The sequence below is a fragment of the Oncorhynchus clarkii genome, chromosome 22 (genome assembly GCF_045791955.1).
Source record: "Oncorhynchus clarkii lewisi isolate Uvic-CL-2024 chromosome 22, UVic_Ocla_1.0, whole genome shotgun sequence".
NCBI classification, from domain to species: Eukaryota; Metazoa; Chordata; class Actinopteri; order Salmoniformes; family Salmonidae; genus Oncorhynchus; species Oncorhynchus clarkii.
Genome location: NC_092168.1, coordinates 9033440 through 9057584, shown reverse-complemented (window position 1 = coordinate 9057584; position 24145 = coordinate 9033440). Strand labels below are relative to the sequence as shown.

Below are 24145 nucleotides of genomic sequence, written 5' to 3'. Positions count from 1 at the left end.
TGTCAGCCAGAGTTGTGAGACTCTCTTTTCCTTGTTGCCAATCCTTCAGCAGATACCTAGATGTTGTTGAGGTCAACTATCTAAACGAGCCCGCTTACAGCTGTGCCCTCTGTACAGCATGGCTTGGCAGCCCCATGTGCCCTGTATGACTCCAAAGGTAATCAGACTCGACTGGATGGACATCTGCCAAGCAGAACACCACACTTCTCTTCACACAGTGTGTCTGGTCAGATGCCATCTCCTAACAGATAAGGCCTGGGAAACACGTCCCAAATGGCACCCTACTCCCTACATAGTGCACAGTGGAGGCTGCTGAGGGGATGCCATAATAATGGCTGGAACAGAACAAATGGAATGGCATCAAACCATGTGTTTGATGGATTTGATACCATTCCACTGATGCCGCTCCAGCCATTACCATGAGTCCGTCTTCCCCAAATAAGGTGCCACCAACCTCCTGGGATAGGTCTCTGGTCAAAAGTAGTGGACTATGGGCCCTGGTCAAAGGTAGTGTACTATATAGGGAATAGGGTGCCATCTGGGACGCAGCCTGGGTCTTCTGTAGAGCAGGGGACTGTCACCTCTCTTTCCCCTCAGAACCAGCTGACGAGAAACATCCGTGGGAAATGAAAGACACCCTGATCTGAGTGGGGCAGTGCAGGGTTTAGGAGGGGATGGTGGGGCAGTGCTGGAGCTGCTAATGTTTTGTGTCTGTATTGAGACTGGATGTAGTTTTAACCCACAACTATCCCTGAACCAGCTCCTCATTTCCTGGCAACTGCCTTACTATCAGGCCTGGGAGGGAGGGAGGATGTGGTGTGGTTTTCTATGCTCCCTCTAACCACCGTCTTGTTGACAATGTCTCATCACTGCTCTGGAAAAAGGAACCTCACTGATTGGGGATCCCCTATGATTTGGCTCCTTTGAGACGCGTTTATTTATCACCATCCATGTTGTTCGAGGGACAGAGGAAATCAGTACACCATCATATCATACTAGGGTGGTGTCAAAACTAACTGTGCCACCTACTGTACAGTACATGGTACCAGTGACCGTCAGAGTAGTGTGGATTGTGTTATAGCTTACCCAAACTGTAGAGGTGTCCGCAGCTCCCTCTCATCTGTCACTCTTCTTCTCTTCCCTGATCCTGGGAGAGAGAAGGGATTTATTAGAACGGACAGATCCACTGTGACCTGAGCAAATGCAGAAACCCTGTTGGGTTGCCAGAGGTGCCCTTACTCTAAAATAAGAAAACCCTGCGTCAATTCAGTTGCCCAGGGGGAAACAGTGTCTCGAAAACTCTACCCACCATACAAGGGGGACTTCAAGAACATTTCAGACTGTTTGGTTCGATTGAATAAAACAAAGAAACATTCCCCACGGAAAAACCATAGGGTCCTTTTAACCACTGTTGCTTTTAAAAAATGGCACATCAATGCAAGATTACTAATAGCTTGTCAAATTGATCCCTTTATTGTATGGGACACTTAAATGTGCTTTTAGAGGCCATGCAATTCAGTATTCATCTTTGAAACAAAAGCAATTTAGGTCAAAAGAGTCCATATTAACAAAGGAAATGGAAAGACTAACAGTACAGATGGATAGAAATAAACTGTACCATAGAGGATCAGAAAGACCAAGTATAATATATTATATAAAATAAAGCTAACTGGGTGGTATATGGGATATTTTTATTTTGATATTATTCATCCAAATCAGACAGGTTTTTTACATGTACGATACATTGGAGATAATATCAAGACAAGTCCTGGAAACAATAGAACACTATGAACAATCTGGGAAACCAGACCTGGTATTCATAACTGACTTTGAAAAGACTTTTCATAAAGTACGACTGGAGTTTATATATAAATGCCTTGAATATTTCAGTTTTGGAATCTCTTATAAAACTAGTTAAAGTTATGTATAGTAACCCTAGGTGTAAAATAGTAAAAATTGTCTACCTCAAGTTTTAAACTGTCAATAGGAGTAAAACAAGGTTGTCCACTATCGGAATATCTATTTATTATGGCCATAGAAATGTTAGCTGTTAAAATCAGATCCAACAGTAATATCAAGGGGTTAGAGATTCAGGGCTGAAAAACAAAGGTGTCATTGTATGCTGATGATTCATGTTCTCTTTTAAATCCATCATTTGGATCCCTCCACAGCCTCAGAGGATCTAGATACGTTTTCCTAACCTCTCTGGATTACAACCAAATGATGATAAGTGTACTTACTATATAATGTATTGGATCACTAAAAAAAGACCACTTTTGCATTACCAATAAAATGGTCAGACAGTGATGTGGACATACTCGGTATATATATCCCAAAAGAAAGAAATGATCTCACTCCAATAAATGTTAATAGAAATTGCCTAAAAGGGCCTATTAATATAAATTTGGAGGGCAGAAATGATGAAATATTGAAGCATTAGACCTCTCACTAAAGGCGTCAGGGCATACAAAAAGTAATATTTAAATCCGAACTGGTTCTCTAGAAGATTAGTAAGAAAGTCTCACCCCATGTTCAAGAATTTCATTTTTCACTTTATTCAGATTACAACCTCTCACTTTCAGATATTTGAAAGTGAAATCATCTCCAAAATATCTCTATTTTAAAAAACAAGCCACAGAAAGTTGGTTGCAATTTCAGTTTAATCCACCAGAAAAGACAGAAAAAATAATTCAACAAATATTGTGGTTAAACTCAATATACTAAATGATTAAAATAAAAAAACTATTAAACTATTAAAATGTCTGCTCCACCCAAATGTACAACCAACTAACTGCAGCATTACCGCAAAAATGGAAGAGGCAAGAAGAAGGGGGGAAAGGAAGGAACTTGTCTGTCGGCCCTGCGTTAAAGACCAAAATTGGTTAAAGAAAATTGTGATAAATAAAAAAAAGTATAACAGTTTCATTTGAGGACCAAAACATTGACAGCTGTGCCATATAGATTGAAAACTCTTCCCAACTATTTTGTAATGTACCAATTCCAACGGCACATGGTTTATGAACTGATACGCAAAACAATATCGGATTCAAAACAGATGTTTCTATTTAAATTAAGCAAAATTCTTGCAAACAATAGAATGTTATATACAGTATATGGGGGATATAAACCTTCCCAGCTCTGCAGATTTTGTTGCAAAGAAACCGTCATTAGATCATTTATTTTGGTACTACCCATATGTACAGTTGAAGTCGGAAGTTTACATACACCATAGCCAAGTACATTTAAAATCTGATTTTCACAATTCCTGACATTTAATCCTAGTAAAAATTCCCTGTCTTTGGTCAGTTAGGATCACCACTTTAAGAATGTGAAATGTCAGAATAATAGGAGAGAGAATTATTTATTTCAGCTTGTATTTCTTTCATCACATTCCCAGTGGGTCAGAAGTTTACATACACTCAACTAGTATTTGGTTGCATTGCCTTTAATTGTTTAACTTGGGTCAAATGTTTCGGGTAGCCTTCCACAATAAGTTGGGTGAATTTTGGCCCATTTCTCCTGACAGAACAGGTGTAACGGAGTTATGCTTGTAGGTCTCATTGCTCGCACACGCTTTTTCAGTTCTGCCCACAAATTTTCTACAGGATTGAGGTCAGGGTTTTGTGACGGCCACTTCAATACCTTAACTTTGTTGTCCTTAAGCCATTTTGCCACAACTTTGGAAGTATGCTTGGGGTTTGGAAGTATGCTTGAACAAGCTTTAACTTACTGACTGATGTCTTGAGATGTTGCTTCAATATATCCACATAATTTTCCATCCTCATGATGCCATCTATTTTGTGAAGTGCAACAGTCTCTCCTGCAGCAAAGCACCCTCACAACATGATGCTGCCACCCCTTTGCTTCACGGTTGGGATGTTGTTCTTTGACTTGCAAAGCCTCCGCCTTTTTCTTCCAAACATAACAATGGTCATTATGGCCAAACAGTTCTATTTTTGTTTCATCAGACCAGAGAAGACCAAAAAGTATGATCTTTGTCCCCATGTGCAGTTGCAAACCGTGGTCTGGCTTTTTTATGGTGGTTTTGGAGCAGTGGCTTCTTCCTTGCTGAGCAGCCTTTCAGGTTAGGTCGATATAGGACTCGTTTTACTGTGATATAGATACTTTTGTACCGGTTTTCTCCAGCATCTTCACAAGGTCCTTTTGCTGTTGTTCTGGGATTGATTTGCACTTCTCGCACAAAAATACATTCATCTCTAGGAGACGGAACACGTCTCCTTCCTGAGCGGTATGACGACTGAGTGGTCCCATGGTGTTCATACTTTCGTACAGATGAATGTGGTACCTTCAGGTGTTTGGAAATTACTCCCAAGGACGAACCAGTCTTGTGGAGGTCTACAATTCTTTTTCTGATTTCTTTTGATTTTCCCATGATGTCAAGCAAAGAGGCACTGAGTTTGAATGTAGGCCTTGAAATACATCCACAGGTACACCTCCAATTAACTCAAATGATGTCAATTAGCCTATCAGAAGCTTCTAAAGCCATGACAATTATCTGGAATTTTCCAAGCTGTTTAAAGGCACAGTCAACTTAGTGTATGTAATCTTCTGACCCACTGGAATTGTAATACAGTGAATTGTGTGTGAAATAATCTGTCTGTAAACAATTGATAGAAAAAATACTTGTGTCACGCACAAAGTAGCTGTCCTAACCGAATTGCCAAAACTATAGTTTGTTACCAAGAAGTAGTTAACAAGTTTTAATAACTCCAACCTAAGTGTATGTATATTTCTGACTTCAACTGTAGCTTTTTGGTCATAGGTCCAGGAATTGCAACATTTACCTGGAGCCAACTCGGCAGATAGTACTACTGGGTGATTTGAAAAGTCATAGTCAATCAATAATATAATAATACTTTTAGCTCCAAATATAAAATATATTTTATATTTTTGGGTTACTACATGGTTCAATGTGTTATTTCGTAGTTTTGATGTCTCCACTATTATTCTACAATTTAAAAAATAGTAAAAATGAAAGAAAAACCCTGGAATTGACTGACCTTCATGTCTTAAAGTAATGATGGACTGTCGTTTCTCGGTCATGCCCTGACCTTAGAGATCCTTTTTATTCTCTATTTTGGTTAGGTCAGGGTGTGACTAGGGTGGGTACTCTAGTTTGTATATTTCTATGTTGGCCTGGTATGGTTCCCAATCAGAGGCAGCTGTCTATCGTTGTTTCTGATTGGGGATCATATTTAGGCAGCCTTCTCCCAACTGTTGTTTGTGGGATCTTGTTGTTGTATTGTTGCTGTTGAGCCCTACAAGGCTGTACGTTTCGTTGGTTCGCTCTTGTTTTGTTGCTGGTTATCATTACTAAATATGATTAACCTACCCCACGCTGCATCTTGGTCCGACCATTCTTACAACGACGAGCGTAACATTCTCTTTGCTAATTTGAGCTATTCTTGCCATAAAATGGACTTGGTCTTTTACCAAATAGGGCTATCATCTGTATACCACCACTACCTTGTCACAACACAACTGATAGGCTCAAATGCATTAAATAAATAAATTCAACAAATTAACAAGGCACACCTGCTAATTGAACTGCATTCCAGGTGACTACTGTACCTCATGAAGCTGATTGACAGAATGCCAAGAGTGTGCACAGCTGTCATCAAGGAAAAATGTGGCTACTTTGAAGAAACTCAAATCTAAAATATATTTTAATTTGTTTAACATTGTTTTTGCTTACTACATGATTCCATATGTGTTATTTCATAGTTTTGATGTCTTTACTATTATTCTACAATGTAGAAAATAGTAAAAATGTAAGAAAAACCCTGGAATGAGTACTGTAGGTGTGTCCAAACTTTTGACTGGTACTGTATATAATTTTAAAACAGAATTGCTTGTCAAACTGACCATATCAAAATAGATATCAAGTAATAGAGCTAGGAATGATTTTGGGGAATGGAATGAAAACTCAAAAGATTGCAGCATTTAGGAAAAAGAGACTCAGGCTACATCCCAAATGGAACTCTATTTCCCATGTAAGTGTACTACTGTTGACCGGGCCCATAGGACTCTGGTTAAAAGTACTGCACTACATAGGGAATAGGGTGCCATTTGAAACGGGCCCTCAGACAGCAGTAGTCACGTGGTCTGAGCCAGCCCAGTGTTTTGAGCTGCTACAATAACAGGTTAAGCATATGCCAGCCAGGGTAAACTAAAGCCTCAAATGCTTGCTCTGGGTCATCAAAACAATGACGCAAACACTTTTAACCAGAGATCTTATTTTGCTCTGAGAGATTAGCTGAACAATGTTTTCCTGCTGGGGAAAAACGCTGCCTTGTTTCCCCTGAACGGGACTGGACTGGGTGATCTGACTAAGCAAATGGAAGGAGATAACAGTCTGCACTGCAAACAAACAGCTTCAAGGCCCAAGACCAAGTCCTTCCAAATGGAACCCTATCCTCTATATAGTGCACTACTTTTGACCAGAATAGGGTGCCATTTGGGACATAAGCCATGAGAATAGTGCACTGGTTAGAGAGCAGAGCAGAGATGAGATTTCCATTGGTACCTGGTGGAGTGGAGCAGAGAGTGGAGGAGGAGGAGGAGGAAGGGGTGCTGTGGTAGGCCAAGGCCCCAGAGCTGGTCACTATGGCTGGGGTGGGCAGGCCACCGGCTGCCTTGATGACCTGGAGGTTGAGAGGGGAGCAGCTGGCTGAGAGGCCGGAGGAGGTGTTGTTGAGTAGAGAAGAGGAGCCTTTGGTGAGCTTCAGAGGGTTCCTCTCTGCCTCCGGGTCTGTGGTGGTCTCGTTGAGGTCCTTCACGTTGTCCTCAGAGCCATCCGAGTCGCTCTCCACATTACTCTCAGACTCTGCAGGGGACACCAGTGGGAGTGGAGGACTTGATAAGTCATATCTCAATTAACATTAATATCGCACCAAACCACATATAGGCAGCATCCCAAATGGCACCCTATTCCTTTTGTTGTACTGCACTATGTAGGGAATAGGGTGCCATTTGTGACAAGCCATAGACTGAAAACAACAGGCTGGTTGAAGGAAACTCTTCAGAGTATCTACTGAATCTCTATCTGACGAGGTGATGAAGCATTTAAAGTAACACCAGAATGAAGTGCTGTTCCCCCATTGCGTTACATTTGATTTATTTGATTTTATTAGGATCTCTTTTAGTCCCCATTTGGACTAATCTTCCAAGAGTCCTTAACATTAAAATACAATTTATAATACAAACACACTTTCACATATAACACACTGTTATAAACATACATAATACACTAGCATAACGTATACATTAACGTGTTCAACTGACTAACCTGATAGGCTGTCGTCGGAATCCTCCTCATCGTCGTCATCATCTTCATCGTCCTCTAAGGAGTCTTCCGAGTCCTTGCTGTCAGGGATGTCCGACTCTGTGGCCCGGAACAGCTCCACCAGGGACTGCACCAGGTGGGTCTGGTGATCCTTACCCTTGTGGAAAGCCTTGTGCTGGGCCTTGCTCTTCCCAGCTCTGTGGGCCAGGCCTCCGGAACTGTGCTCCTTGGTCCCAGTGCTCAGGTTGACAGGCATGGAGAAGGACGGGCTGGTGGCAGCCAGGAGAGACTTGTTGGTGCTCCTGCTCTGACTGATACTGCGAGGCTTGGTGATGAGGGCTAGGGGGGCATCCTGCACCGTGCTATGGATCACCCCATTGGGGTGGGGGCCCAGGAAGGAGGTGGCCAGGAACAGGTTGTTGGTATGAGGAGAAGGGAGCGTGTGACTGCTCAGGGTCTCTGGAGACAGTTTGGGCGGTGGAAGTGACGAGGATGATGAGGCGGCCATTTTCTTTTTCTTCGGGCTCTTGAACAGATCCTGATGGGTCAGTGGAAGAGGGAAGGCCTGTTTGAAGTGCTCCTGGGAGAGGAATGGTTAAAGGAGAGTAGGGGAGAGAGTAATTATACGAGCCGTCGGTCATTTCCATTAATGCAGATTGTGAATGAAGGTGGTAGTAATAAGGAATGCACTTGTATTATTGCTCAGTGAGAATGACAATGAGGAAGAGGGTCTCCCCACATTAAGTATATTAAAAACAAGTCTGTGTCGAGAAAGGTATACAATGAACACAAAGCTGTTCGGCACAATCCTTGCTAATTTATTCTGTTCAGTTTTCCGGACTTAGCTTGTCAAATTCCTTTCTTTGAGAAAAACTCTAAAACTCTGGCTGTACTAAAATCCCGTTGCAAAGGTTTTGTTATAGATTGACATGCTATCACCACTGTTCAGATTAACAATAATAATTGAATCCTTTGAAAAAGGAAAAAATTTCCATTTTGATAACTGGATAGCAATGGGCTTCCTAAAGCATTACGGAGTTAATTGCGTGTCAGCTTTAGTGAAGTATTTCCAATAAAGCTAACTGCATTGTCACTTTCAGTCGTGTACAGGGCGAGCCGACATGAAGCACAATCAAACCGCTGATAACAGTGCTTAGACGTTTCATTTCCTGTGGAGAGGAACCCAGCTGACCTTTTCAAATCTGCACGTCAGAAACAATGATAGTCAAAAAGAAAAAAGGGAGCTATTAAATATCCATATCCGAAATTCTAAGGCGTGTTTGGCAACAAAAAAACATATGTCATCAGCATTACTTTGGGGAAAGACTTCAATCGAATTGTCTGCTTTTAATGAGTGGAAAACAGACCACAAAACCATGAAAAGGCAAATAATTTGCATACAGCAGTACACTAGACTCACCTGTTTCAATTTAAAGTTGTTGATGTGTAACAAGGTTTCATCCAAGAAGGTTCTGCCGCCCGCCTTCATACTGTCAGACAGGGTGGGGAGTTTGGGGGAGGCCGTTCGAGATTTGGGTTTGTGCGAGGGCGAGAGGGTGGGTGGTTTTGGGGACGAAGACCGAGAGGGAGGCTTGGATGAGGTGGACAGAGACAAGGGTTTAGGTGAGGAACTGAGGGGCTTGGGTGAGGAGCAGAGGGAGAGGGGCTTGGGTGAGGAGCAGAGGGAGAGGGGCTTGGGAGAGGAAGAGACTGCGTTTGGTTTGGGTGAGGAAGAAAGGGGGTATGATTTAGGTGAGGAGGAAAGGGAGAAGGGTCTGGCGGGTTGAGGAGAGGATGAGGCCTCCCTGCGTGGTTGTGTGACCAGAGCCAAAGGCTTAATACTGGCCCGCCCTGTGGCCTGGATCACACTGGTGTGTTGCTTCAGTTCTTCCTCCCTGGTCCTGGAGCTCTGGAAGACTAGGGCCATGGACTGGGGCAGTGCTGGGGGCTGTGGTGAGGGATGGAGCGGGTAGTGGAGGGAATGGAGAAAGGCCTCGTCTGGATGTTTCTGAAGCAGAGCAGTCCGGCTGTCCCGAGCCTCCTCGCCTTCAGCGGCGCGGGGTTTCTTCTTCTTGCTGTCGGCAGGGCTCTGTGTCAGGCCCTGAGAGAGAGAAGAGGGGGAGGAGGACAGTGTCACGTCAGCTCTGACTCACCCAGCCAACAATGGCAGCCCTGATGGGCAGCAAGGTCGGACACCCAGCACGCCACCCACTAGCAGAGCTGCCTTTGACATTTAACTGAGATTCACATTCATAGAGAGGATCACGGTGTGCTTAGAACAAAGAGGAAAGTGTAACAATTTCAAAAGACAAACCACACAGGCATGACATGTTAATAAAACTTCTTAAGGCTAGGGGGCAGTATTCAGAAGTTTGGATGACTGAGGTGACTCAGGCCCAGAAGCTAGTATTGGATAGAAAACACTAAAGTTTCTAAAACTGTTAAAATAATGTCTGCGAGTATAACAGAACTGATTTGGCAGACGAAACCCAGAGGACAATCCATCCAGGATTTTTTTTCTTTTTTGGGTCATTGGATTTTCCAATGCTTTTCTATGGGGAAGCCAAATTATTAGGACCCGGATTGCAGTTCATATGGCTTCCACTAGATGTCAACAGTCTTTAGAAATTATAATTATTATTATTTTTTTTAAATGAAGAAGTAGTCATTCTTTCTAAGTGTCACTCAGGTGGACTCTAGTCTTTTGGTGCGCGTGAATGAGAGCGGGCTCCTCGTTTTTCTCTGGTATTGGAAACAGTTTATTCCGTCTTAAATTGTATCGATTATTTACATTTTAGGGTACCTGAGGTTGGATTGGAAATGTTGGACTTTATCGAACAAAACGACCATTCATTGTGTAACAGACCTTTGGGATTGCAAAAAGATGAAGATCTTCAAAGGTAAGCGATTTATTTTATCGCTATTTCTGACTTTCGTGATGCATCTGTTTGGTTGGAAAATGTTTTTCATGCTTTTGTATGCGGGGCGCTGTCCTCAGATAATCGCATGGTATGCTTTCGCCGTAAAGCCTTTTTGAAATCTGACAAAGCGGCTGGATTAACAAAATGGTAATCTTTAAGCCGATGTATAATAACACTTGTATTTTTTATGAATGTTTATTATGACTATTTTGAATTTGGCGCTCTGCAATTTCACAGGATGTTGTCGAGGAGGGTCGGTAGAGGAACGCCTGCGCCAGAAAGGTTAAAATAGTGTATGCATGAGTCCACCTACATGGCTACTAAGTTCTAACAAGCCAACACGGACAGTTCGACCGTACAAGTGCCTTAAGTCCCAAAGTTAACGTGACAATGAAACACACCTTAATCTTCCTCTTTACGCTCTCCTTCGCCGAGTTAGAATCGTCGCTGTCGTTGCTCTGATCGTCGTCATCGTCATCTAGGTCATCTGACTCACTGCTGTTCAAGCCTTCGCTGGAGATATCAGAGGAGGACCCTGATTCGCTGTCACTGTTGCTGGACGCCTCCAACAGTTTCTTGCCGAGTTTCTTTAAAAAACGGGGAACAGTGACGGATTCATTTCAGTCAAGGTCGCATAATACCATAGCAAACATCTCAGATGTCTCAACCCAATCCAGCTGAGGGGAGTCCAACTCAGTTCAGCCATAAACCCACTGTAGTGCATTCACCCTTGTGGGATTACTAACGTTGCCAGATGTGTTCACCACAAACTAGTCCCTTTTTTGGACTCGTTTTACCTGGAGTAAGCCCTAATAATTATTAGTTGCCAGATATGTGTTTGGTGTTCACTACTAACTTTCTCTTTCGTTTTCTCCTTCACTTGGTCCATGTCCTGGTGGCTTATGCGGATCTTGCCACTGCCGTTGTTGGTGCCTTTCAGTTTCTCAGTGTTCCCCTGTGTTGAGAACGTAGTGGCGGTGGTGGAGATTCCCCCAGACACAGTGGAGACACTGTTGCCATTCACTGCACCATTCACTCCTATGGGCAGGACAAGAACACACTGTTAGACAACTATGCATTACGAACAACCATTTTAGTAGTGAGTATTGGAGAGGACAAGAGTTCTGGAAAATGATGAGTTATCAGAAATTGCCAAAGCACTTACGAATAGGAAAAATCTCATTATATTAGTGAGAGGATCCCCCGGTTAACATATTCAGTGTTGAGACACCCGGCACCTGCTTACAAACTGAATTATGGATGAACATGTCTTCCTATTGCCTCCAAGGTCAATTAAACATATTTGATATTGTACCTGTGCCCATAAGGACATCATTCTCTTTTATGGGGAAAAGTTCCTTGCTTCATTAAATTGCTTGCAGAGTAGGGAAAACATATGGCAGTGCGTGTGTGTGGCAGGAGTGTGTGTGTGTGTGTGTGTGTGTGTGTGCGTCCGTCTTTCTGTCTTTCTGTCTACCTTTGGCAGTGGCTCGTCCGTTCTTGCTGGGGGTGCGGGCCTGGAAGGGGCTGGGGTCGTGGCTCTGCTGGAGTTGGGGTAGGAACATGGGCGGGAGCCCCAGGAGATGGGGGAAGAAGGCTGCAGCTCCACGTCCCTGAGCCTCAGCTGCCCTCCACCATTCTTGGATGTAGAGGGAGAGGGGAGAGAATCCATGCGAGACTGATTTCACAGTTATTACAGTTGTTTAATCCATCTCTGTGATGACACACTGTTTCAGACAGTCAGCGTTTTTGCTGTTCAACCTTTCTGGTTTCTCTTTGAACAGAGATCTCAGCAGATGACCAGTGCTTTCCACTGACTGATTTCATCCCCTTTTACTGTAAACATGTTAAGAATTTCTAAATTAAAGACAGACTATATGAGCTCATCCCAGAGGATGGCTCCACATTTGCGCTCCAAACATGCTGGATATTTCACAGCTGCAAAAACACAGCCTTGCAGAAACGCTTTCCCGTTAAAATGGCTAAAAGCAATTCAAAATGGAGCCATTCACGCTTTATGAAGTTGAAAACTACACACTCCTGATTCATTTGTGATTCTAGTACAACAAAAGGTCATGTTTTTTTGTTAAGAACATTACAGTGATTAAAAGTATAGGTACATATTCACATTCTCCATATGCTGTCTACTGTTCCTGAAGGCTAACCAAAACTATTTTCCTCGGAGAATGACAGCAAAAGAAAAATCATGTAATGCCACAAAACATCACTTCAAAAGTGTGATAGTGTCCAATTTTACTCTGAGGTCAAGGTGGTCCTGTGAACCTTCCCAATCTATAAACGTCACAGTCTGAATGCTGCCTATTGAACTGATGGACGATACCATAAAGGTGATGCATGCTAGCTGGGCTCTCAGTGGGAGTTGGCTGAGGCTAACCACACATTCTGTGAGCTCCCCGAAGGCAGAATGAACTGATCAAATGACTGTTTGTGTCCCAAATGGGACCCTATTCCCTATGTAGTGCACCATTTTTGACGAATGGGCCCTGGTCAAAAGCAGTGCACTATATAAGGAATAGGTTGCCATTTGGGATTCACTGTGTGTATTACTGATGCATTTACAGCTCGTAAAATCCCTAACTAAACCACTGATTACTAGATTTAAAAACTTAGGATAGTGTATCCACTTTCTAAAGAATGCAATTCAATGCTACCCTACCTGGAAAGACTCTCATACCTGGAAATGGTCCTAGCTGGGAGTGAGCAGCCAAGGCAGCAGACATCCCCAAGGACCCCAGGCCTCCAAACTCTGAGTGCCCCGAGCTGGTAGTGTACAGACCAAACACTGGGTGGTTGAAGATGGGAAAGGCACTTGAGACCGTAGACATGTTGAAATGATGATCGCCCGCCACCCGAAACAAGTCTCCTAGACGAGAAGTAGGAAGACGACAAATTGAAGTGTGTGTGTACGATTTAAATCAAATATACATAAGCCATGTAGGTGAAACACCACAGCAAAATAAATGTATCCGTATGAAGTCTCCTTAAGGATCGGTTGCAACATCCTCTGGTTGAAAGAGAGAGTGTTTTATGTGTTATCAATACAGACGCTGGTTAGTGTGTGTAAAGGAGAAAGACTCCCACGGATTCTGCTTGATCTGTTCAAACAAGCTTTAGTAAATATGAGACATGGTTGTAAGAGGCTGTTGGGATTCTATTCAGAGTGAGATCGTCATGCATGTTTAAAGTGCCTGGGGCTATTGCTCGGTTTGAATATGACTATCGCAATAAATCAAAAAAATTGCATCATGAACATTTTGCAGAATCTTGTCAAAATAAAAGTAAAACTGCATATAGTTTTGGTGGGCGAGAAAAACGACAAAGTAGGCCTATTTGCAAGGATGTTAATTTCATGTATTTTTAAATTGCCGCAGGACATTTGGTCAGCCGATAATGCAACATTTCCTCCTCCATGCACCTGACAGATCACTCCTGCCTCTCCACTACTCTCTGAAGGCTGACAAAATAGAGAGACTGTCAGAGATGTTGTGCTTAGAGTGCATCAGTGTGAATGGGTCATTCTGGAACAGAGTGCTTCTTTCTGATCACTTCTTCCCAGGACTCCCGGGAAAACCGTGGCAATTGTTACTGAGCGGACTATTCTAGCAACAACAAAAAAAACAAAAAGAAAATGAAATGACTTTAATTTTCACACAGTCTATGTCCGTGTTGGCGAGACGAGCCACTTTGTCCTCTCTCAGATAGATAGAGTACCGAAGTAGCATATTTCATGGAAACTCAATTAGCGCCACAGCCATGCAAAGAAGCCTGTGCCTGCTGTTCGAACAGGCAGTACCATGTGCCAGGTGATGGGCATGAATCAAAAACATGACTGAACACATTTCCACATTACTAAATCCCTCAAAGAAAAAAGAAAAAACTTGACCATTTATTTTAATAATACAAAATCGAAATATGATTAGCCCGTTTGATTTTCACTAGGTATAATGACATATGGGTGAAGACTAAACAAAAAAGCTCAACTCTTTATATACACAGATTACTGGTTATAGTTGGCCGAAATTGCATGGCTGCTTTGCAATAGTTGGCCAAAATTGACCTAACATATCTCCAAAAAATATAACGTGGGGGTCTTGTAAACGCTCCATTACTGATCCCTCTTCCCACTTTATGCATTCTACATTGAAGCATTTATGGTCTGCCACTGGGTTTGTGACTGGTCTATAAACCCATCTTCCAAGCAGTTCGCTTACAATTTACAGCATGTGATTTCAGCTTTCCCATTTAATTTTTTATTTATTATAATAAAATATTCACACACACACAACCATACAAATGAAAGTGCCTAATACAGATAATGGTAACTATAAATTGAGAATTATCATCTCCACATTAGCTGCAGGTTATTCCTGTCATTTTATTTCCCTAACATTTTAGTATTAAGATAGTAACTGATGTAGGCCTAAATTATGTGGAGATATGTTTAGTTAGGCATACACACAAGTTTGCCATGAAAATGCTAAACATTAAAGTGAGTTCAGTTACTTGCCTGTCAATTCAAATCAACCAACATATACTTTTTGATTGCATCTGTGACCTTAAAAGAACTGTACCGATTAATTCCCTTATCATCATCCATTTCACTGCCAGATAAACCTCGAGTTCAGATTTTCAATCAAGCCCGTCAGTGGAACATCGTATGAGCTTAAAGACACATTTTCCAATCCATTATCGATTCAAAGCACTATGAAATGAAACACCCGTTTCCACATTTCAACCTAAACAGGTTAGTAATCTCCGAAGCCGATTGAGAATTTGTAGCTAAAAATTGCATCGCAACAATCTGAAAAGTACTACGTGAGATAACTGTAATTGAATGAATGAATACCATAAGTATAGCATGCAAGTGTAATTCAATCACTTAGAAAGTGTGACCAACACAGGATACGTAATATATTTTCTTTGCTTTCCAAAGTGTGTGTGTGTGTGTGTGTGTGTGTGTGTGGGGGGGGGGGGGGAATCTCTCAAAATAACTCAATTCGCTTTATTCTCAGAACCGCAACGTGACTTCAGTGGTGCCACTGTGCTTTCCACATTTAATTCCAGCTTTATGTCCAAAATAGCTTATTTGGAGGAATCTCTAATGGCTTTTTCATTGTAACAGCATGAGAGAAACACATTTTTGGCAATTCTTCTCATGAAAGAGAGAAAGAAAAAAAATCACAGTTTGAGAAATGTGCATTTCATTTTCTGGTCAGGGTAATCTGACTGTTTATGCATCACCGTTGCTCACCGCATAATGGCTTTGACCACAATTAGTATTCAGAGAAAACATATTAAAGGCAGTGGCAGCAGCACTCTCTGGGGTGACTGACAGACCCGTCAAATCACGACTGAACTGGAGATTGTAAAGAGCAACATTCTTAAACAGAGAGGGTTTTTAATTGTCGGCATTCATTAATTCAACATGTTTTTTTATTTCTAGCCAAACAGTCAGGAAATAAATAGTGAGAGACTGGCTAGAAGACGATGCTTTTCTTAATGATCCGTCATAATTAACACTCGGGAATGCTCTTTCCTTGTTTCATTTGCAGTCGGAAAATAATCAAATATAACCAGCATCAAAAATATTTGTAGTGTGTTTATTTTTGCAACCAGTGTGTTTGCATGTGACGTGATTCATCTGTGCATCAGTGTGTGTGTCTGCGACAGAAAGAGTCTGTACGTACCACAGGTGGTGAGAGGGGAGCCCAAGGTGGCAGGGCTGGGGGTGAGACTGCACTTGGGGGAGGGCGTCTTGGCCGAGACAGGGGCAGGGGAGTAGACGGCGGAGGAGACAGTGGAGGAGGTGATGAGCAGGGAGGACGGGGCTGACGATGGGGAGGCCAGCCGCTCTCCAGACTCCATATCTGTCAAACACAATCCAATCAACACACTTACAAAAGGCAAGGGAAGAAAAGAGTAGAGGGGGGGGGGGGCTAAAAACAGGCACTCCCACCACACTGAAACTCCTGCCCTCACAACATGTGAATTACCCCCTGAACAATATCTCTGCTTAGCAAAGGCCACTGGCAAGAGAATATCCTAAATTAACCCACTGAGGCAGCAATGGAAAATATGGAGAAGTATTTTATCACATATTACGGACACTCTCTCCCCTGCGTACACGTAGGGAGAGGAGAGGAGAGGAGAGGAGAGAGAGGACCCTCTGGGGTTTACAGGAGTATTCACAGCTCATTTATATGAGATGTAAAAACTGGTGCTACTCAAAGAGTTGATTGTTAACTCGAATGTTAAACCTTTAACATGGGCAGTTTTCACAGGAATCGTTGAAGTCATTCACAGCTCATGATGCAGCAGACTTTCCTCTAAGGTCTACAGTGAAAACACTGGTGGCTCCATCCCAATTCTTCTCCTACAGTTACATTTGCAGAGAGCTATCATGAAGGCTTCTCTAACAATCCCCATGTTGACACAGACCTCAGTAGCGCTGCCCAGCATCCAAATGAAGACGTAGACAGGCCGATTCTTTAGAAGTAGTCTTTCCTGATTTCATCACCACCCTACATATCCCAGCTTGTAGAGTATTTATGCCACCGAAGAAAAATCACCCTTTTAACACACGCTTCCAGATTGTTCTTTACAGTCTTAGCTTCTTTGTTATTGTATCATTACACATAAACAATTTTCTATATCTCCCCCGGTGACTGTCCTCTGCAGTGGAGGCAGCTAGGCCTGCTGGTGATTACATCTGGGAGACAAAGCTATCCGCTGAATATCAAGTAACGTCCCTCATCGCCTCCACCGCGCCGACAACACTGATGAGACGACACAAATGACATGAAAGCTACAGCCATGCGCCACTGGGAAAACCACGCTGCAGTGTGTGTTCGTGTGTGTCCATATTCTAAATCAAAAGCCTTAAATCATAAAGAAACAATCTCGCATACCTATTCTTTAAGATATGCAGTTTAGGAATAAAAAGTACTGAAGACTGACCAAAACAACAAATGCATTTTAATATAAAACGGGGCAGAAGGTAGGCTAAATGATCAAATTAAATATTTAATGCTCTGAATGAGAAAATACTAGATGATTGGATTTAAATAGAAGTGTGACTTACACATTTAACACACACACACTTAATCTTTCATAAATGTCTGCCCACTTCTCCATTATATTGTGAAACGTTGCAGAAATGATTTCCTCTTGGGCAATATTCATTTGTGCTGCACAAGACAACGGACGCGTGTCTCAGGGGCTTCACTCTGTCAACAGAAAAACAGTCTCCAGAAATAATCACAGAGACAGGTGTTTCCTTAAAACAATCCCGCAAACCTCATTACTTACTAAACATAACATTTGAGGGAATTGAAAACAAAATATGAGAAACAGCCTAACGCACGACGGCATTTTCTGCGTTTAAGAGGCCAATCTTTCCTTAAATGATATTAGAATGGGATTAGCGGTAGAATTAGCTTGATTTTATTAGGTGATTAACGTGCGTGTCACAGGGCTGCTGGTATTGCGGCTGCTATAGAACCACCTCCACGTGAGCAGCTACATTCATTTGACTTGGGAGTGTGTTTGTGCAACCCATCTTGAGCCCCTGACAGCATGCGACAAATGGCAGTACACACGACACACAGATTCCTAACAGCAGGCTGCAGATCCCATAGAAGTAGCCATCTATGCTAATGTGAGGAGATGATTTCCAGGAGAAATGTCTCTGTCTGAAACAAAAGACACGTTTTGCAGATATCACCCCTCGAACAATGCAGCTGCTTGACTGGGGTGCCTGCCATGCCGCCAATAAATCAGTAGGTAGGCCTGGTGTTTACAGTGGGAAATGACATGACATGACATCATTAGGCCTGGTGTTTACAGTGGGAAATGACATGACATCATTAGGCCTGGTGTTTACAGTGGGAAATGACATGACATCATTAGGCCTGGTGTTTACAGTGGGAAATGACATGAGATCATTAGGCCTGGTGTTTACAGTGGGAAATGCCATCAGATCAGTAGGCCTGGTGTTTACAGTGGGAAATGCCATGAGATCAGTGGGCCTGGTGTTTACAGTGGGAAATGCCATGAGATCAGTGGGCCTGGTGTTTACAGTGGGAAATGCCATGAGATCATTAGGCCTGGTGTTTACAGTGGGAAATGCCATCAGATCAGTAGGCCTGATGTTTACAGTGGGAAATGCCATGACATCATTAGGCCTGGTGTTTACAGTGGGAAATGCCATGAGATCAGTGGGCCTGGTGTTTACAGTGGGAAATGCCATGAGATCATTAGACCTGGTGTTTAGTGGAAAATGCCATGTCTATGCTCCCTGTGACCGTGGGTATGTGTAGGTTGTCTTCCTTTCCTCCCAGTGTAGCCAGATTGGTCGGTGTGTCAGTGCGTTGTCCGTTTTACTATTCTCCACCCCAGTGTAACAGATGGCCGATGCCAACAGTGATAAACCCGCTAGAGTCATCAGCATGGATCAGCAGTATTCAGACTGCCGACAGATCGAGCGACAGACACAACGTCTTCTCCGGCTAATGGAAGGTGCGGGGATGCTAAAGATCGCGAGGCGGAGAGAGGAAGCGTAGAATACAGAATCCCCTGACCCCATTCAAAGTCAGCTAGACAGCTGCAGCATGCTACACTACTAGCCTCTCACTGACTGCTCTCATCATGAACTCGGATTACGGCTCAAGTGGCACCCTATTCCCTATGCAGTGAACTACTTTTGACCAGGGCCCTGGTCAAGAGTGGTGCACTATATAGAGAATAGGGTGCCATTTTGGACAAACGCCGTCTGTTTGCTGTATGCCTGTTCCACTCTAATTACAGCCCTGCTGTCTGTCTCACACACACACACACAAATAGGTGAAATAAACCATATGTAATGGAGAAATAGGCTTAACACGCCTGTCCATTAATATGGCAAATGATAACCGTGGTCGGTGGATACATCGCATTAATTCTCTTTGACCCTAATGGTGTGATGATTAGCTGCAGCCGCAGATATTGTTTTGTGCGACTCCTGAAGCGTGAGCAGTGTTGGTTGCCAGGTGACACAGGCAGCTTCTTTTTACCTACACAAATCACCAGTGTCCACCGTGCCCGCTAAAAACAATTAAGGAGGTTTTTGCTACGCTGGACAAATAGCCGGGCCACTCGGGTTTAGCCAGTGTGATTTGCGGCACAGAGGGATGGAAGGGGATGTAAACAGGCAGAAGAGGATGAACCAACCTGCTCAGCGGGCGACTGTGACAGAGAAAATAAAATAAGAAATTGGACAAACACTTTCACCACCCACCTCACTCCCAATCCCCTCTGAGTTCACCCAGCGGAAATGGAGGGCCGAAGCGAAGTGCATTATTTCTGCCAGTTTTTTGTTGCATGTCTGCCTGCCCGTGAGGAGAGGTGCTCCCCGTGGGGGCTGGTTAATACAGAGGAAGAGGGTTGAAAATGGAAAGTGTCTGAGGTCAGCGTGGCTGGTAACATCCACAGATATGCTGAAAATACCAGGAAAGCTCCCCAGAGCATCAAACAGCATGGCAGAGAGACAGACAGACCTCAATTCTGCCTGCATGTATGTAGCTGTCTGCTGCTGTCCTTTTGGCACCGACTCCCACTGCCTACCTGGACAGTGATGAAGTGCTCTGTTAGCCTCGGCCCCGGTCCTCTAATGGGGGGAACTTTCGATTGGGACACATCTGACGGAGTGCGTTGGAGCGAGAGGCACGATGCGCTATGATGAAAGGAATGAGACGACTTTAAAAAGAGCACCTCTCTCTCTCGCCTCCCCCCAAACTCTGATAACCAACACATCCAATCATTATCAAAAACGGGCCTCTTCATATTTTGGTGAGGGAGGTGATAGGCTGACGGAGCTGCCGTGAGAGGATGTAACCGGGGAAAGTGGAAGAAAGAAAAAAAAACACTGGGAACGTTCCAAAGCTTCAGCACAGGGCAGTCTGGTTTAACCATTCATCTCAGGCAGTGTGCTTGTAGTGGGAACCTTGTTTACACCACAATGCTGCGAGACAAAGAAAACCCATGCAGTCCTTTGGGTTTTGGTCCAAGATGCAGGCTATGCTGTTCGTAATGACAGGGATGTAGCATTACACTTGGTACTATTTATAAGAAAATAAGTCCAAAATGTTATCATCCAATTTATGAAGGTGTAAGCCAAAACAGTACGCTCGTTTATAGAGGACATAGACAAACCAGTTATGTTGTTGTTTTTACTATTGAATGTCAAGCCCTGCATTACTCTGAAGGGAAAGGAAGTACAACAAGTTAATTGAGTTCTGGGTGGCAGATGGCAGTGTAGTGTTCGTTCAAATGGACAGCGTCCTTCAGCCTTTTCAGACCACTTTGGCTTTGTCACCTGCTGCCCTGATCCAACGAAACACCTCGTCCAGTACAACAACCTCTGTCGTCTGTCTGTCCGTCTGCCACAGCCAGGCTACATGACGTTTAGTCCTTTACAGCCCAAGCTGTAATCACATTTTTGACCTAGTATGCAAGGGCACACGTATCATTCCACTCCACACGGCAGATCCAGCTGTGTTCATAACGCTGGGATAATAATCCATTTGTGTTCATAAGAATGACCCACAAAACACAAAAAGGCAGGGTGTTCGGTCATCATCATTCCTCCGGGTGCTTACATATTTTAGGAGAAGAGTCATTCTGTACGCATCGACTGCCGGAAAACACATATCGAACGCCACCGTGAACAAATGATGAAGGGGTGGTTTGGGAGGCAAATTAACTCTGATAAATGATGTGGAAGTTTAGTGTGACAACTGTTGAAAGGAAACACATTTGTCCATGGTCGGCGGCGCTAGCGAGCTAGCGGGGGACCGAGTGCAGTGGAGCTAGCGGAGGCAGATCCATTTGGAGTGGTCATGGGGCACAACGTACAGCACGCAGGGGTCCACAAACAGGAATCCCACGTGTTCCATGCAGACTGACATCCATCACGAAACACATTCCTGGGCCTGCTGTCTTTTCTGGCCCATCACCACCAAGCCATCAAATATGGATCCCTGGTCCTGCACATTTTAAATTAGACACAGACAGAGGAGGGAGAGAGGAAGGAGAAAGGCATGCGTTCATCAGTTGATCTGCTGTTGCTAGCCATTAAGGCAGGTTGACACCAGACTAAGTAGGCCAGTAGGCTAAGTCTCAGGTTGGTGCCTACAAACTAGAGGTCGACCGATTAATCGAAATGGCCGATTAATTGGACACCGATTTTGCAATTTTTTTTATACCTTTATTTAACTAGGCAAGTCAGTTAAGAACACATTCTTATTTACAATGAAGACCTAGGAACGGTGGGTTTACTGCTTTGTTCAGGGGCAGAACGACAGATTTTTACCTTGTCAGCTCAGGGATTCAATCTTGCAACCTTAAGGTTAACTAGTCCAACGCTCTAACCACCTGCCTCACGTGGAACCCGCCTGTTACGCGAATGCAGTAAGAAGCCATGGTAAGTTGCTAGCTAGCATTAAACTTAATCAATCATAATGACTAGTTATAACTACACATGGTTGATGATATTACTAGTTTATCTAGCGTGTCCTGCGTTGCATATAAACCGGTGCAGTGCACATTCGCGAAAAAGGACTGTCGGTTGCTCCAATGTGTACCTAACCATAAACACCAATGCCTTTCTTAAAATCAATACACAGAAGAATATATTTTTAAACCTGCATATTTAGCTAAAAGAAATCCAGGTTAGCAGGCGATATTAACCAGGTAAAATTGTGTCATTTCTCTTGCGTTCATTGCACGCAGAGTCAGGGTATATTCAACAGTTTGGGCCGCCTGGCTCATTGCAAACTAATTTGCCAGAATTTTACGTAATTATGACATAACATTGAAGGTTGTGCAATGTAACAGGAATATTTAGACTTATGGATGCCACCCGTTAGATAAAATACCGAACGGTTCCGTATTTCACTGAAATAATAAACGTTTTGTTTTCGAGATGATAGTTTCCGGATTCGACCATATTAATGACCTAAGGCTCGCATTTCTGTGTGTTATTATGTTATAATTAAGTCTATGATTTGATAGACTGCTCTGACTGAGCGATGATAGGCACCAGCAGGCTCATAAGCATTCATTCAAACAGCACTTTCGTGCGTTTTCCCAGCAGCTCTGCTGTTTATGACTTCAAGCCTATCAACTCCCGAGATTAGGCTGGCGTAACGATGTGATGTGAATTGGCTAGCTAGTTAGCGGGGTGCGCGCTAATAGCGTTTCAAACATCACTCGCTCTGAGACTTGGAGTAGTTGTTCCCCTTGCTCTGCATGGGTAACGGTGCTTCGAGGGTGGCTGTTGTCGTTGTGTTCCTGGTTCGAGCCCAGGTAGGAGCGAGGAGAGGTACGGAGGCTACACTGTTACACTGGCAATACTAAAGTGCCTATAAGAACATCCATATAGTCAATATATGAAATACAAATGGTATAGAGAGAAATAGTCCTATAATTCCTATAATAACTACTACCTAAAACTTCTTACCTGGGAATATTGAAGACTCATTTCTTACGTGGCACATATTTCTTACGTGGCACATATTGCACTTTTACTGTCTTCTCCAACACTTTGTTTTTGCATTATTTAAACCAAATTGAACCTGTTTCATTATTTATTTGAGGCTAAATTGATTTTATTGATGTATTATATTAAGTTAAAATAAGTGTTCCTTCAGTATTGTTGTAATTGTCATTATTACAAAAAAAAAAAAAAAAAATCAGCCGATTAATCGATAGCGGCTTTTTTTGTCCTCCAATAATAGGTATCGGCGTTGAAAAATCATAATCGGTCGACCTCTACTACAAAACACACTTACGAAGGGGCCCCATTTGAAGAGCACTAATATGCACCGGTGCTAGAGTCAAACAAGACCATACTATTCCCAATAGTTTTGGAAGCATTTCTTTCAAAACGTTGAATTCTGTGATGAAAAATGATATGTGCATTACAAAGAATTTTGACAATTGCACTAGTGCTTCTTTAGGGTTTCAATAGAATAACATGAAAGTGAATTTGGGCAGTGTAAAAGGCCCTTAGTTGACTAAAATGTTGTTAATCTTCAAATGTGTATAGAATACATGTTAATGTGTTTGATAAGATTAAAGATTCTTTCAGGGGACCACATTTACATTTTTGTGGACCCCACATGGGTCCCAGACCTCTCGCCCTGCTTGCTTAAATTTTTTATTGAAAAAAAACTATGCAAGTCAGTTAAGAACAAATTCTTATTTACAATGACGGCCTACCCAGGGAACAGTGGGTTAGCTGCCTTGTTAAGGGGCAGAACAACATTTTTACCTTGTCAGCTCGGGGATCCGTCCTGGCAACCTTTCGGTTACTAGCCCAACGCTCTAACCACTAGGCTACCTGCCACCCCTAAATGCTTCCTCTCTCTCTGTGTATCACCTTTGCTTCGTTTACTGCAGCCTGACTCACCACTGTCTGTCTCACTACTATCTGTAAAGAAAAGGTATTTTGTTATGAGAAAGTATAGTAGCTCATCTTTTGATTATAGCTAGCTTAATTTCAGTCAACTGCTCCTGCTGAGGTCAGGCTCCGTTCAATGTTAGCTTCTAACTTTATCCTTCTAGCCAGTGCCCTTGAGCTACCGTGCTAGCTAGACATCAGACTGAAAAATCAGCGACTATTTACTAGGTTGTACACTCATTCTCCGAGAAGCAGGTGGGGTTTTGTTTGGGGAATGTCTGTTGACACGGCAGGAGTTGAGGGATTTAAAACAAAATCCTACTGTTAGCGGCATCTTTCTGCCACTTGCCACTGTAGGTCTGGGCTGAGGTAGTTTGTTTCACCTCTCAACCTATGTCGTGGGCGGAGTTTCCCATTGGACAGAGTAGTGAATGAATGTGCTGCTAACAAGGCAAATCC

The 24145-nt window shown here is 43.1% G+C and overlaps 1 protein-coding gene across 1 annotated transcript in view; it reads right to left on the bottom strand.

Annotated features, from left to right (window-relative positions):
* Positions 1-24145, bottom strand: part of LOC139380322 (bromodomain adjacent to zinc finger domain protein 2B-like) — an 85890-nt gene that overhangs the window by 18544 nt on the left and 43201 nt on the right. The window contains exons 3-11 of the mRNA XM_071122920.1: positions 15936-16115; positions 12923-13111; positions 11705-11866; positions 11084-11265; positions 10629-10814; positions 8727-9407; positions 7310-7886; positions 6548-6847; positions 1087-1147 (exon numbers count right to left, since the gene is read on the bottom strand). Of these exons, the coding sequence (XP_070979021.1) occupies positions 1087-1147; positions 6548-6847; positions 7310-7886; positions 8727-9407; positions 10629-10814; positions 11084-11265; positions 11705-11866; positions 12923-13111; positions 15936-16113 (2516 nt within the window). The 5' untranslated portion in view covers positions 16114-16115. The remainder of the gene's footprint in view (positions 1-1086; positions 1148-6547; positions 6848-7309; positions 7887-8726; positions 9408-10628; positions 10815-11083; positions 11266-11704; positions 11867-12922; positions 13112-15935; positions 16116-24145) is intronic.